The 16,728-nt window shown below is 40.9% G+C and overlaps 1 protein-coding gene across 1 annotated transcript; it reads right to left on the bottom strand.

The window, feature by feature from the left end:
* Positions 1 to 1,612: 1,612 nt before the first annotated feature.
* Positions 1,613 to 15,026, bottom strand: LOC311490486 (occludin; the record flags this gene model as incomplete). The annotated part of the gene is made up of 8 exons (XM_084547982.1): positions 1,613 to 3,366; positions 3,484 to 3,525; positions 5,192 to 5,363; positions 6,186 to 6,404; positions 8,389 to 8,552; positions 12,279 to 12,446; positions 12,974 to 13,156; positions 14,433 to 15,026. 8 exons carry the CDS (start codon positions 15,024 to 15,026, stop codon positions 3,268 to 3,270), a joined length of 1,641 nt encoding a protein of 546 aa, XP_084404108.1. The 3' UTR covers positions 1,613 to 3,267.
* Between the last annotated feature and the right edge of the window lie 1,702 nt (positions 15,027 to 16,728).

Raw genomic sequence — 16,728 nt, forward strand, 5'->3', positions numbered from 1 at the left:
AGTGGAGGGAGACAGAGGATTGATCCTGCACGACTACAGTGAAGGCTACAGCCTCAGTTCATGGGGTTCTCACTCAAGCAGGTGAACTATTGACCATTAAAGCAGTTACTGCATCTTTCACTTATATTACACTTGTTATTGTGGCGAACTGACGGTCAGAAAGAAAACTGGATTACTTGTCTATGTGAAGATTCCCAGTCTTCCAGGTCATTTTATATATAAAAACAAGCTGAAACAAGGACAGATGGAATTGCAGGGTTTCCTGATTGAAGATTGGATTACTTAGCACGCTCCTGTCTTGGCAGAAGTTCTGTTAATTAAGTTTTACATGGCTGCATCCTGGTGGCACGGTGGAACAACGGTTAGCACTCTCCCCCTCACAGCTAGCAGGTTCTTGGATGGCTTGACCTGTGTGGAGTTTGCATGCTCTCCCTGATCCTGTCTGGGTTTTCTGCAGATGCTCTGGATTTCCTGCTCCACAATCCAAAGACATGTCAAATTAACTGGTTGGTCTAAACTAACCGTAGAGTGTGATCATTTATTTATTTTTTTGTTCCTCTGTGTTGGTGACTGGTGTCTCGCCCAGTGCCAGCTGTAAAAAACAAATCTAATACAAAGGCATCAGAAGTTTTTGAGTGTTCTTGAAGACTCAAGCTGTGAATGGGGGTGAAAGTGGAGTTTCTGGCCCAAGTTCCACAAAGAGGACACCACTCAAGTTAATCTGAACAACTCTCTCTAGTTGCAGATGAGTACTGGGTTGTTAACAGACCTCAGTCATGTGAGGTTCACCTCCTAATAGCAACCTACACTCCCCACCAGTCATTTAGAACTGAAGAAGTCACTGGGAGGGGTGTCTTCGGACGGTGGGAGGAAGCTGGAGTACCTGGAGAGAACCCACACAGACACAGGGAGAACATGCAAACTAGGCCCCAGTCGGACGATGGATTCGAACCCAGAACCTTCTTGCTGTGAGACATCAGTGCTAACCAGCTTTGTTTTTTTTAGATATACCAAGACCTGAATATTTTTCCCAGCCATGATGGATGATTGTACTCACTGTCCGTGTTAATTTTAATCAGTTTGGCTGACAAATTGAAATATACACAGAACAGTCGGAGGGAATTTTTAAAAAGGCCAGATTTTGAGTGTTACAGTATGTGTATCTGGATTAAAGCACGAGAAAATGAAGGTTGCATTCAGAGCAAAAGTTGAGAGAAAATCTGAGACATGAACAAACAACTACACGCACACACACACACACACACACATCGGCAGCAGTTATCCAGATGATCAGCGACTGTTTATCGCATATTTAAACAAACGTGTGAATCTGAGATGAGAAGAAAACATTTATCTCAAAGTTCTCCCAAAAATCTTCCTCAGTCGGAGATTGTGTGCATCTTTCGTTTTTTTGAGAATCTTAATTTAAACTTCAACGCTAGATTCCAGTTATGTTTTATACACATACGACTATTAAACATAAGGGTTTAAAGTAGATGCTAGTTGCAGTAAAGTAAAGGATTCCTAAGGTCCCTGCACTTGTTGGGGACCCTGTAGTGGTCAACAGCTCCACAGTCCTTATGACAAAAATGCAGTAACTTCCAGATATATTAACCCATTTGAAATAAATTGCTTTCTCTGTGTTAAATTTACTCTGCGGTGGAAACACAAAGCCGCATCTGATTGATGCTGATTTCTGTGGTGTACTTCTGTAGACAGTGAAAACAGTTTCCCATGGCAACCAGTAGTAAAACACTTCATTCAACATGTAATGTGGAATTAGGACACAGCAAATTAAAGTCAAAAGCTTTTAAAGACTTACCAACAGAGGGCAGCAGCAGCTCGCATTAGACTTACTGGGATCATCAGAGCCCCCAGAGAGGAAAGTCTTCCTGCTCCTCCTGCTGGATGTTGACTGTAGCTGCAGGTTTTATCTCTCAATCAATGTGCAAGAAGTGATAAAATAACATTTTTAGAGAATTAGAAATGTTTATTACTTGCTAAATTCGATACTTTTTTAGACAACATAATTTACGGATGTATGCAGTTATAAAAATGGTATTTTATAATGGCATCGGAGAAAATAAATTCTTACAAAAATAAATGGCTCACAGATAGTGTGTAAAATGACAACAATGTTCTTCATAAAAATACAAATGCATGACTGATGAACAGTGTGTCTGGACAGTTTTAAAATGTACAGTCGATCTCTTTACACGTGAAAAGGATTAAAACAAGATTATAGCAGATTTCACTGGAAAACAATCACAAGAAGAGATGAGCCGAGCTTATAGACGGTGAGACAGACATGTTTTTACAGTTTGTTGAGGAGTGTACATGATAAAAAAAAATACAAATACAGTTTGACTAGTTTTACTAATTTGCATAGCTTAAGCACATTTGAATGATGACTGATTAAAAACTTCAGTTTGCACAAACACTAAAGAATCTAAAGGACTGCTCGAACAGGAATACTGCACGTTTGTTCTTGGTATGTAGTATGAATAGGATTCATTAAAAGTATTTATAATACAACAATGCCACATATTTCATTGGTCAGTTTGTCCCCTTTTTGGTCTCATGACATCTGTTGCTGATCAGTGTAAAAATCTTACAAAAACAAGAAAAAAAAGAGTACACAAAAAAAGTTAACTTCACTGATGGTAGTATTTACAAAAGCAGAAGTGAGAAATCTTAACCAACGATCACTTGCGACAAAGATTAACATCATACCAAGGTTTAAAAAAAACTGCATATTTGTTCGCGAATAATCTCAGCAACCTGCGTCACCTGTTACCAAGCTCTGTACAACACTACTCCACCTCTTATCTGTGGCGATAACACAAAGAATAGTTGCCAAAGCGGAGAGCAAACAGAACCACGGAATCTGAACAGTGTTATCACAGGTGACTGCAGATCAGATGACTTTCAAGCAACCTTTCTCCGGCCGCACCCTCTGATCTTCACATGTGGCTGCACACTGCAAACACAGGGCTAAACCTTCAGAGAAATGGCACCGTTTGCTCCGAAAGTGGCTGCAACGGACGGTCCTGCCTTTTCATTTCCTTCTCAAAAAGGGGCGATTATACGTCAGTTACCAGAGAATTAAAGATAACATCATTATTATTATTTTACAGTAAGGTGTATGTGTTTATGCTGTAACTTTGGTCTCAGCCTGTCACAGCGTCTTTGTAGCATTTTGGAGTGTATGTTGGCCCATGACTGCGAGGGTCACACAGAGCACAGAGTCTGGACTGAGTGGATTCTTCAGTGGCTCCTGTCATACTCCTTCACCACGCGTTTGATGTGGAACAGTTTGTGTCTCAGCCTGCGACACTCTTTCTTCTTAGACCGGTAGTCTGACGTCTACAGAGCAGAGACAGCACAGTAGAGTCACTCAATAATAATAAAACCCTGTCATGTATCACACGTGAATTTAAAAGGAAAATGACAGAAAGTGTAAACTCATAAATGTCTCCTCACCTGCTTCAGATCCTTCAACTCATTATACTCCTCGGCTACAACCTGGGAAAGAATGATACAAACATTTGGTATAATCATGGATCTCTTACAGACAAGCTGCCTAACTGTGAACCGGTTTCATTTACTGATAAAACCAATATCATTTTTGTTTTTTGTTTTGAGAAGTGATAAAAATATTGGGTTGGGAAATCTGTGCACATTGTAAAAGGATGAAGGTTTATTCCATAACAATATTTAATATATAGGCTATAAAGTACTAGTAGTATTAAGACGAGTTAAGTGCAAACACACACTGAATAGTAGGGATGCACCAAAATGAAAATTCTTGTCTGAAACTGAAAACCGAAAATGAAGAGCCCGAGGCCGAAACACCGAAAGAAAATATGACAAATGTTAGTACCATTGCATTTATGGCTATGACTGTGTACTAACCTCACTAAAATCAAGGCACTGCAGTTTCATAAATTAGTAGTAATGTTTCAAAGAATAAATAAATTACAAAATTATGAAAATATTTATTTAGCACCTTCCAACAATGCACAATATAAAATAAAATAAAATTCAAAATAAAATGTTTAACTCGACTCCACTCATGTGTACATGAAATAATAATGGAGCAGAAGCTTTTGCAGCTGGAAATCAGCATCGATCCACTTTGCGGTTAGGCTGAGCATATTTGTTTTTATTTTTATTAAGGAAAATTGGTGCAATGCACCTTTAGAAAAATAACGCTGCCCCTTTAAGAAAGACGGTAGTCTTAATTGACCTTTGGCTAAGCCCCGCCCCCCTCAGTTACTGTTGCTACGTCCGACATTCTCTTCTGGGCTGTGGTTTTCTGGTTATCTATAAGGCTCTGGTATCAACATGGCTTATGCTGTGACAGCTCTTCTTGCTGAACTTTTGTCAAACTTTTATAAAGCAGCAAATAAAGTGTCAGATAGAAGTAGGCAAAAGGGGCTGCAATATGCGTTCGAAGGCTATATTCAGGACATACAAGTGAAACGCAACGAACAACAAGGCATCCAAATAGAGGCAAAAGCATACCGGTCACAGTCAAAAAGTGAACCACCGCATATCCTATTAATGGAGACGGAGGCTGGGACTGACAATATCAAGGAGCAACACTGTTCATGTAAAGCTGGGTACGTCTCTATTCACTTCTATAATCGTTGTTACGAAGCAAACGGACTAACGTTACGCACGTATGCGTTGTATTTCTTCAGCGTGTGCTAGCGTATCAACAACTATGCAACTTAACCTGTAACGGTGATGTTTTGGTTAGCTCCACAGGGTTTTGCGCGCACATCATTGGGCTTATCCATACCCTGGATGCTGGATATATATCGACAGTATAGCCTGCCGAGACCGAAAATATGAGACGCCTCCGTTAAAGTCAATGGAGCGCTGTGAAAAAGTGTCGGACCCCTGTGGGAGCTGTGATTGGTCAATCTACATTCTAGGGCGGGGCTTCGCCAAAGGTCAATTGAAGCTGTTGCGTCATCACAACATCCTGTTTCGGCCGTGTTGTTTCGGCGATAAAAGTCTTTTTGAAAGTCTGAAAATGCACTTCTGGGCCATTTTCGGCCAAAAATTTTCAGTGGCCGAATATTCGGTGCATCCCTACTAAATAGTTATGTTTCATTTCATTCATGTTTTGTTCAGCTCTGTCCTTCATAAACTCAGGAGGTGATTGTTATATTTATCTAACCTGGTATTTGGCAGAAGTTTCGTCCAGTGTGTCCAGCTGCCGGCTAAGTTTGTTCATCCGATCGTTAATGTCGTCCATCTCGGCACAGAGGCGCTTGTAGTCCCGTAGGTCGGCATCAAACTCTCTCTTGTAGTCGTGACGCTGAGCATCGGAAGTTATGTCCGGGTACATTCTGTAAGGGAAGGAGTGAGAAAAGAAAGGAAGGATGAATAAACATGAGCATCAGGGATAAACTTAAATTAGTCTTAAAAGAAAAAAAGATGTTATCAAATTAGTGAAGAACAGGAAGACGGTCACAAGTTGAGTCATGACGATGTAACGACTAAACTGCTGTACGTATATCAATTCACCACCTCCACTATTTCTGAAATCCTCAGCTAACACATCACAACTCATCAACTCAGAACTTAACGTAAATTTCCACTTACAAGGTTGGGAAAACCAATACCACAGGGGTTTTCATATCGTGACTACATTAAACACTGTTTGAAGTGTGCTGGTTTCAGTAAAGGTAAGTGTAACCCCTCTGGGATATTTATGGAAATGTGGGTGAATGCAAACACAACCGAGTTACAGTAATGTCTCTGCACTGACTCTGAGTATTTGTACCTTTGTCCCAGTTCTCTCATTATGTCTGAGTACAGCTCATGTGAACTGGCATGCCTCAGCGGATTAACTACTCTCCTAGACAGAATGAGTATGTACAGTGGCCATTTCCAAAGTTTGCTGTTCAAGCATCTGTTACCAGACTGTTCTGTCCTTACATAGTCAAAACAAGGATGCAAATCTAGTTACAGCCACACAAGCTCATTTTTCAGAGATTACAGTTATTAATTCATGTCAGAGAATTAAGGTCTGGTCCTGAGGGAGCAGCAGTATCTGACTCTAGTCTACGTTCTGAGCTCTTGGCTAATGACATTTTCATTTGTAATCCAGACAGCATGTGAGCAGCTCACAGATAAAACCAGTACAGCCACTGACATTTAGTCCTCACCTTTCCCATTCTTCTTCATCGAACTCATTGCCTGTCTCTGCTCCGGTGGTGTACTCTGTTTCATACTGAGACTCATCCAGCTCCGGGTTACGTCCGCGTCTCTTGCCTCTCTTGGCAGAGGGTTTGCGGCCTCCACTTGTTTCATCTGAAGGGCTGGAGCTGTTCCTCCCAGCGTGGGAGAACGATTCTGAACGTTGGTTAGGTGTTCTATCAGAGTGCCTGCAGCAAAGTGACACAAGATATAAGAAACACGGCTTCTTCAACTAGCCTACACTGGCGACCCCCTGAAGAATTCATGATAAGTCTACAAGTTTAAAAACCCTATGTATAAAAGCTGTTCTTTGCTTTACGTTTGGAACAGTTTTGGTTATTTCACATATCTTTGAGTTTTCATGATTTTTGGAAACAATAATGACACAAACGTATCTCCATGCACTAAAAACATTGAAACACATGAATCAAAATTTAGAGGTTGTTGATCCGTGTAACTAACAATAAAAAAATGTGCGTAAATTACACCTACACAGTCCTGATTAGTAGAGCTAATGAGTGTTAAACTCTTATTAATGATGAAACTTGAACACAGCTGGAGCAAGCAGTTTTATCTAGCACAAAAACTGGAGCTGTGGCGTAGGATAAATTATAATTTGCTGTTTCACAGCAGGGGGACTTTATGTGAGACTTTGCATTAAGGAAAATAAATAGCATAAATAAATAGCTAAAAAAAAGTTACCAGCCAAAGTTGGTAAGCTTTAGAGGCATTAGTAGATTAGTAGTTTCTGTCCTTCCAGTTTTTGTGCCAACTGAAGCTTCATATGTGAGTGGTATCAATATTTCTGCTGCTTTCAATAGTACAACAGTACCTTGAATTTGTTTGTTACAATACAAAGACATAAAAAGTGAGGTAATTACATTTTCATAGTGTTATATGTTCCCATACAGTGAATGTCTTCAAACTATGAAATTAACTAAAATACAAGAAAGAAACCAAACTCTGGCCCATACACGTGGCATATAGAGGAAGGTGCACAGTTTGAACTACTAATGATTAATGCTGCTCACACCCTACAGTCCGACTGCCCTCAGGAGTCTGTGGCCGAGCAGGAAGCAGGTACAGCTTTTTAATAACGCACAGCGGAAACATGCTCAGTTTTGTAGGTTTTAGGGATTTGTGGAGGAATCCAAATCCAATGGCACAGATATTACAAGTCCTTACAAAATACTGAGTCACGTCAACAACAGAGTACACTGCAGGTATTTAGGTTAACATTCTTCTGCTTATGAAAACGGCACCACTGTTTACTCTTTTTGAGAGGAACTCATTAAAATAGTCTATACTATATACAATACACACATATATGCAATAGCCTGCACTAAGGTCATTGCACATATATTTTTGACTTCAAAGAAGGTGTTAGGAAACTAAGGACAACAGCACTTGACACGTTTTACTCACACATTCTTAAAGAACACTGTGCAAACAAAAACAAGGTGCTTCAGAAATCATTCCTGGCTTTGATAAAAAGAAACAAACATCCGGCTTTTTCTCCTGCTCAGAGAATTCAATAAACACGAGAGGAGAAAAAAAAAAGTAAGTTAATCCAGCGAGGGCTCAAAGGTCACACACACACAGCTCTCTTTTGTGGGCAGGGCAATATGTTTTCATGGGGTTTAAAACAGACGAGTGATTAGAAGTTTCTAGTGTGAGTCACATGGTTCAGTTCATTTTGGCTTTGCTTTACAGAGCACAGACTTAAATGTTGCAGCCACTTTCTTATATCTAATCTAAATTTGTTTGTGCACACATCTCTTCAACTAAACAGGCAACCAATAAAGAGTTCAGGGTAATATACTGATTTGTCGACTGTGTTACCTGCCTATTATGTAAAATCATGCTTGTAGATTGATCTAAGCAAAGAAGTGAGTGGTCCAAGGAGTTGTACACATTTATGTTGTGCTCTGGTTAGCATTGTTGTAATTAGTTGGTTGCTAGTCAACTGAGAAGTACTTTTACTAAAATCACTGCAACATAAAAAAGGGAGAAGACGACTGAGTAGTTGGTGCGTTAGAGGAAGAAGGAGAGTGAATTTTCTGTGGCTTCTTGTCGGATCAGTGAGAGATGTGGATGAGGACATACATTTCTGGGCAGATGCTCATAAAGGCACGGACACGTCGAAGTGATTTCAAAACCAGTGTCACCTACTCGTTGTGGTCATACACGTCCTCGTTGTAGGAGCTGCTGTCCACCTTGGCTGGGGGGTAGGAGATGACACTGTTAGCTGAGGCGTTCAGCAGTCCGCCTCCCTTCTCTGACAACAGCACGGTAGGGGCATCCTGAACGCTGTGGCTTTCCTCCACATTGTTCACCTAAAGTAGACAGGAAAAAACGGAAGGAACAGGCTCAGCAAACACAAACAAACAACTGAAACGCTCACAAAGACCAGACCACCCCACAGGCCCATTTTCTGACAGATATCATGTTAAAGAAACCATCATTCTTTATTTTTACTGTGCTACATTAATGACCTACTTGGGATTGTCTGTGTGTCAGTGCATCTATCTGTGTATCACCCATTTATCATCTATTATCATCTCAAGTCTCAGTAAAACCTTCCAAATAGTACAAGGTCTTAAAGTGAAAAGTGACACTGTATTAGATTAAACAATGGCTTGAAGGACAAGAAGGAGACAGAGACAGTAGTGAGGTATTTAGTGCTTAAAGTTTGACCGAGCACTCAGGCATGTGATTGGACATTTCAGTTCAACTCCTCATTGAAACAGGGTTTTTCTGCTTGGTTTACGGTGCTTGAAAAGGTCAAAATAATAAAAACAAAGGAGGGCTACGGGTTAATTAGAATGTCAACAAAAAAACAAACAGTAAATAAAACAACTGTAATCTCTCTAATGGTTTCTTGTTTACAGGATCTGAATAAGGTACGGATTTTAATCTGTTTCTGACAATCTAATAACCTAAAAGTATTTGTGCTATTATGTAAAACAATACAAGGGAGAACTGGTTCATCTTTGTTTCCCTTTTCTTTCGATTGTTTTATATCTTCATGAACACCTGGAACGGATCTGCTCTTCCTTCTGTCTTCAAACAAAAGGAAAGTCTCATGTAAAAACATTAGACATAATTGTATTTCCAAGTCCTTCCTGTGAGGTCAGAGGGCCTGCCTGACAGTATTCCTCACAATGAAAGCCTCAGGGTTGGGCACTACTTTGTCCAGTAAGTTTATCAATCATTAGATGCCTTTTACAAGATCTCTAAACAAAGTAGTAGCATCTCACAGGTCCTCTAATTATCTACAACCTGGACGGCTAGCTGAGCTTAATGTTGGCAGTAAATGGCCGATGGACAGCCAGGTGGGTGAAATTATATAAAACGCTTATGAATCTCTGCTTTCTGGGTTAGTACATTACAATACTGTTTTGTTAAATTCTTCACAGTGCAGAGGCACAGTCAAACATCAGCCTTCACCCCCAAAAACAATAATCATGGAGGGTGGAGTGCATGGGTGGGGGAGAGCTGCCCTCTGTGCAGCTGCAGGAGAATTGTGTTTGAAAGAGAGTACTTCATGTAAGAATCTCAACAATGTCCTCTCAGTGTGCAGCACAGCAGTGCATTCACATTAAGAATGTCCTGAGAGTCCTGGACCTGGCGAAGCAAAGCCAGGAGACAAAGATGGAGAAGACGTGTAAAGGCTTTGAGACAGCGGTGGATGTCGATGAGGAAGCAGTGAGGCATAGAGGCTGTGGATAAAATAGGGAGCAGCATGACCCTGGCAAGGAAAGAGGTGTGGCAGGAAAGAGAAGGTGAAGTGTAGTTCAAAGCTCAAAGGGTCACGACTTTATTTTTAAATTGTTTAAAGTACAGGTTATTTCCATGTTATCACCTGTATAACTATGTAATACTTCTGTTTTAGACCACACTCATTCTCTGTTTGGATGTTTTAAACCATGCCAAAAATAAAATCAGCTTCGTCAGTGCAGCACTTTAGTGGTTCCAGCACAGACAGCACTGCAGAAACCAGCTCTGGTGACCTCATGCAGCAGACACAATGCAGCTCCCCTGGGTGAGCTGAATAAGGCTTGTGTGTGAGGTCATCAGAGCGAGCCGGGCCTCCCAGAGTTCAGCAACGGAGATAGGTCCGATCTCGAACCAACCGCAGCTTTAGACCGTCACTGGCCAAGAGTTTAAAGGAACTAGAACAGGCTGATGACTCAGTATATGGGTCATACGCAGGTAAATGAGTAAACGTGGAGACTCATGCACAAAGATAAAATGTGTACAGCCAATATAACTATATAGTGACGGCACACTTTAGCTGACCTGCTGCGGTCTTCATTCAGCAAAGTCAGGTATGTTACACAACCTACATAGAGTATATGTGTTCCAGTCTTTGAATAAGTATCAATGACGATGCAACGATCTTTCTAAGACTGATTTTTTTCTATAAACTCTTTTCCCAAACCTTTAAAATACAAAGAAACTGCATCTATTTTTAATAGTATATTCTAAGTTGCTAAATGCAGTGTCAATACACACTTTATTACTGGTATTACAATACGTCTGATGACACCTGTGAGCATGGCTCCATAATTAGACACAAGTGTTAGTCATAGGAGTAACTCCAGGCTCGTCTCATTCACTCTGCCCTGCATGTACATGTCAGCGTCCATGATGCCATGCTCTAGTCAACCTCTCTCAAAAACAAACAGCCCCATTTAATCCCACGTAACAACATGTTTGTTTCTTCTGGTATCGTCCAGTCTTTGCAGGACGATACGCTGTGTACAAGGTATACCACTATTTAAAGTTAGCATGGTAAGTCAGTGAGTGGGTGATTATTTTTTGTTGTTTTATTAGTTTTTACTTCCTTCACTTGCTGTTGGCATGTATGTACCGTATGCCGGGTGCCTGCATGCACTGATTTGTGGTCTTGACGTTCAACTAATCAATGTTGAAACAGACACTGGTGTAATGAGAAGGACATATTCTTACCACTTAGTTTTAAAACAAACAGTGCAGATTCTGAATACAAAATAAATTTTACACTGGTGTACTTAGTTTACTCTACCAGAGCTGTTTAGGACCAATTAATCAAACTTCTAAACCTGAGCTTTTTGATGTTTTCAGCTAAGCAATTACCAAACTGTTCCTCATTGTCATCCACTGTATGTACGGCACCATTTGAAAACTGGAAGGTCAAGTTAATTATCAACTAAACCTCAAGGAACAGTCCTACAGTACATGACTAGTAAGTAAGGTGTTGCCGTTTAAAAAGGCGAAGACAGGCTCACTAGAAACCACCTACCTGCTTACTATCTCACAGGTGGTTAATGATTACTTAGAGTGAAACCAGGTCATAGACCATGAGCAAATAGTCGCTGACTGCTATCAGCCCTGACCCTGAACGAAATGGCTCAATCAGAGGAAACACAGTTACAGTAGTGTGACATCTTCCCTGCTGGATACTATAAAGTAATAAACAACTCTATATTGAGCTCCTCTTGGACTTCCAACTCATAAAGAAAAGCAATGGAAACATGTAAGAGAAGTAAAACAGTAATCAGCATTGTAGTCTCCTCTCACATGCAACACAGTTATACATAACATTCGCAACTAGCCGCAGGAATGTGCATGTCTCTGCTTGGCTTGTTACTGCAACTGAATCACCGTATGCAACCTAACTGTCTTCATACCTGATGACTACCTAAGCAAGATGACGACTACCACAGCAATGACCTACCTTGTCCCATATTTCATGGAAAAAAAACTAATTAAAACAAACAAAAGAAAATCTAATGAGACGAGATGAAAACAATTTGATAATTTGTGACAGAGAGGGAAAGCGTATGTCAATCAGTTTTGCTGTCTTCAACATTTAATCTAATCAAATCTGTCAGCGGACATTTTATTCCGTGCTTAGGCCGGGTTTAAACTCTGTGTGACCCTGTTCATTTGACTGCAAGCTGTGCATGCAGGTCAGTTTGGGTCGAAATGTGATTTTATTTTTTTTTTTTTGTCTTTTTAAATCCCATGTAAACCAAATATTGTTTAACCCCGTCTAGCATCCTATTGTCTCTTACCCATTCTTCTACATCTCTGCCCTCCGAAGCCTTTCGACCCACAAGAGGCTCTACCCAGTAGATATTTGGTTTTCCGTAGCGCCAGATCTTCCCTCTTGTTTTGTGTGCAAAGAAAGCAGCTACACCCAAGGCGATGACGACCAGAAATCCACACGCCATGGCAATCCCCTAGAAAAGAAAACTCGACTATGAGATGTGGAAGAATATCAAGGAGATAGGCTCTGATATGAACTTGGTTTATCCTGGTACAAAAAGTACACAAAAAGAGAAATGTACAATTTATAACACCTAGTATCACTAATGTAAGTAGAGCTACATGAAACCGACAATATGAGATATGCTATGTGTGCCACGTTTTATCTAATTTTCTCACATTTCGTAAGGTTTTCCACACTGCTGTTGCACAACTACAAGCAGTTCTGAAACATTTATTTTAATTATTGAACAGACAAAACTGAAAAATAACCATCCATAGAAGTTATCCAAATATATTCTTGTTGCAGATTTGAAATTGTCAGGTTTTCTGTTTTATTTTATAGTATTGTCCATGAAAGTCATATGGATTACGGACACTACGATGGGGACTCATCATCATAGCATGATCATCACATGGGGCTCGTCTGACATAGGCCACTAGACGTAGAGCAGATAAAATAACCTTGGAAACTGAACAAATGAAACATCTTGATACAGACCTCCTGTGGGTCCACAAAGCAGTAATGGTAGAGGTACTGGTTGTACATGGTGAAGCCTCCCACTCCTCCGTAGCTGGTCTGGTAGAGGTTCTGGCACATCACCAGCATTGGGTTGTACGCCATACTGGAAGAGCTCTGGGCCATGGGGTTCACCCCAACGATGTAGACAATGGTCATGATGCCCTGAAAGAGACGCATAATTACTACACTGACACGTCTTTGTCATAACGACATTTGTAGATATAAAAGCTGTTAGCTGATCGATTATAGAAACTTCAAGAAGTGATCCTCAGAATCTAATTTGGCAACACCCTGAATTCAAATAGAAACAAACATGCAAAGAGTACATAACAAGTGTGAGGCTACTTTTGAACTAATAATCTTTAATGCCTCTACTTTCTAGTCTGTCTAATAACACTTTGTTGGTTCTTACTAATCAACTGTAATCCTATAAAAGCATCTGTGTATTGTGGATGCTTGGTAAATATGTTTACATTGAATTTGACAAATGTTCTAAAAACCAAACGGGTTGAGGATTGAATTAGGAGAAAATCCAGTCAGTGTATATTAACTTCCGGCTCTACAGTTGTGTTATATCCTCAGCAGCATAAACTTATTGGGATGAAACGGGATGAACATCTGTGTAAACATGTGTTTTAACCAGCAGGCAAAGCTCTGTCATCTGAGCAGAGTTAAACTGTGTACACAGAGTCCCGTTCCAGATTATGCTTCTGGTTTTTAGGGTTTTATAAAACATGCATATTGAAATACCATTCATAACAAAGACAGGCGTTCACCATTTTCATAGTTGGGACATAGCTATGAGATGGGAACATCCAAATACTTGACTGCAAGAAAATGACCGTTTAATGCTGCTACTGTACGTCACACACTCAAATTTACTGTGTGTGTGATTTATGTAAGAAACCTAATTAAACTTTACTATCTGTAAATAATATCTGCTTTAATCTAAGTTTTTAGGTGCTGATAAAAGACTTGAGTGGTTTTGGCTCGGGGAAAGTTTGTTGCCAAGATAACGACCACAGAGCTGACAACAGGAGACAAAATGTTTCGTCCAGAATGGGATGTTTGTCTTGGTTCCTCCCACTAGTTTAAATGTACAGCCTGTGTTGTACTTTATATCAAAATGTTCACAGCAGCTTTTCAAAGCTATGTACATTTGTAGATTACTGTATTAGAAGTAAGGTCCTTAGCAAAATCACTATTTACTGTTGTCTAGTGACAAGATGTCTCATGTCTTATTTTATTACATGACAGCCTTCTACACACTGGAGGATCTAATGGTGGGCTAAACATATTAACACATATGAATACTGGGCTTACATAAGAATGGACACGAATATTACCACATTCCTGCTTCGTGTATTGATGAATACATTTTAAATACAATTAAAATATAATTAACGTAAACACGGGACTGAAATAAAATGATTTTTACCTGGATCACAGCCATGATGATACTGACTACCAGGACTGCCAGAAAGAACTTCCTGCTGCGGACGGCGCTGGATTTAGTGAAGCTTGAAATGAAGAAAGCCAGCGCTGCGACAAAGTTCATGGCTGCCATGGTGATCATAGCAGCTTTGGCCGAGTACGGAGAAATGTAGGAGCCTCCGTAGCCACCGTAGCCTCCGTAGCCTCCATAGCCACCGTAGCCTCCGTAGCCTCCATAGCCTCCGTAACTACCGAACCCTGAACCATAGCTGCCCCCGTATCCACTGCCGTAGCCCAAACCAGAGCCGTAACCCCCGCCGTATCCGTACTCCATATCCCACATGAGAGTGGAAGCCACGCAGGCAAATATCGCCACACACAGCACTATCACCGTAGCCATCATGGCCTTGATGATCCCAGGAGGCGACAGCCATTTGTAGAAGTGCAGTGGTTTGTCTTCTACGTAGTAAGATCCCGGTGGTGGTGGGTATGCGTTGTACTCACTCTGAGGTTCGTGGAAGCTGCCAGGAGGGCCATAGCCGTTGTTGGACGGAGGAGTATAGACCGGTGGGTTATCGTAGTGCTGCTTGCCAAACATCGCTCAAAGAACTGTAAACGGAAACAACAAAACAAAAAAAGAGTCCAACTGAGACCACGGTGTGCTGCACAAATCTAAAAGCGGCGTCCGTTTTTTTCAGCAGCACTGATACAGTATGAGTAACGCTACGTGGAGGAGAGATATGAGACAGTTAGGCGTGACTCTGGTAATGAGGCTCAGGACGACAACAGCGTAAATGTTTTACCATTTCAGAGGCAGGGAGATTTATGAGGGGTCAGGCTTGTTTGTGCAATTTTCTCTTTCTGTCAGATTGAGTACACAAGAGACCGGAAAGTTTGTTTATCACGTGTGTCATAAATCAGATCGCATACCTGCTTTCTGACACAACATTAAAAGAATGACCTTAGCTTTGAGGTCGGCGAACGAGCTAAATCAGAATCAGTGTGGAGACGTCGGTACCAGGACAGAGAGCGCAGCCAAACAATACTTTCCTTTTTGCCTCTTCACAGGCTGCAGGGTCTCTCTCTCCGGCCTCCACAATGTGCAGACTTTTCACATCTCACCATGCAGCTAAAATTTGTTACAAGTCTTGCAGAGATATGCAAGGCCACAGTGTATATACACAACTTAACAATGCCCATTCTTCCACACTGAGCACTACAGGGAGTGGGTGACCTACATGTTTGGACTGAAACGGCGTGTAAAGGTTACCGTGGAAGACAGAATAACAGCAACATTAATTGCTCTTTTACCTTTTTAATTTGTTTATTGCTCTCGGTCTGACACGAATACGGTGAGGAGTAAAATGTGCTATCAGACTTGCAAAAGGATAACATCCTCTGTTGAATAATTAATTTCTGATTGAGTGACCTATTTCTTTTTTTACATTACATTATTCATTCATCTTTTAGGCTTTTAAAAAAAAAACCTGAGTAGTTTTGACACATATCAGTTTGTTGGAGATTAAAATGTGATTTTTTTTTTTAAAACTCTTATTAATCAATTATCAAGGAGTACAAAATGCTGTCTTATGTGATTAAGTCCCAGTCTCTCTGGTGTCTTGGCGGGATTATGATAACTGCCAAGACGTCTGGCCATTCAGAAGTCCAGCCATGAAGACAGAGAGTCTGTCCTGTCCCTGGCGCTGCTCGCTGATAATAACTCTCTTCTCTTTATGGGGCTCACAGCAGAAAAGGTCTCCTCGCCTCAGAGCCTCCGTCCCAGACACCTTCCCATTATACCCTCCTTCATTCTTCCATTTCCTTCATCCCCCCCCCAACTATCTTCCCCCCCGTACTCTCCCTTCCTCCATAACTTCTTGCCTTTGTTTCGGGAGCAGGAGGGGCAAAAGTCAGAGCTGTTCGTCACGGGAACAGTGTTGCCATGGAGGCAGGGTAAAAGAAAGAAAGAAAGAAAGAAAATTGGGGCACTGTCCAGGATCAAACAAGGGCTGCTCTGTGCTGCAGAGTAAGGCAGAGACAGACAGACAGACAGAGGGGAGGACAGGTGGATGATGGGTATGTTATAACACAACAGTGTCAGGTGTTCTTTATTGTTGTTCAGCAGCCTCTCCTGTAGTGGGTTGGGTTAAAGTTTATTTCCTGGTCCAGTGTTTGATTGATAACTGGCAGGAAATAATCAGAGGCTCGAGGCTTTTACCAGAACTGACCTCCGCCTCAACAAAAAATAAATAAATCACTGAAGAATGCTCTCTTTTAAATTAATTACACTATAAAACGTT

This window comes from Chelon labrosus (genome assembly GCF_963514085.1).
Source record: "Chelon labrosus genome assembly, chromosome: 7".
Classification (NCBI taxonomy): Eukaryota; Metazoa; Chordata; class Actinopteri; order Mugiliformes; family Mugilidae; genus Chelon; species Chelon labrosus.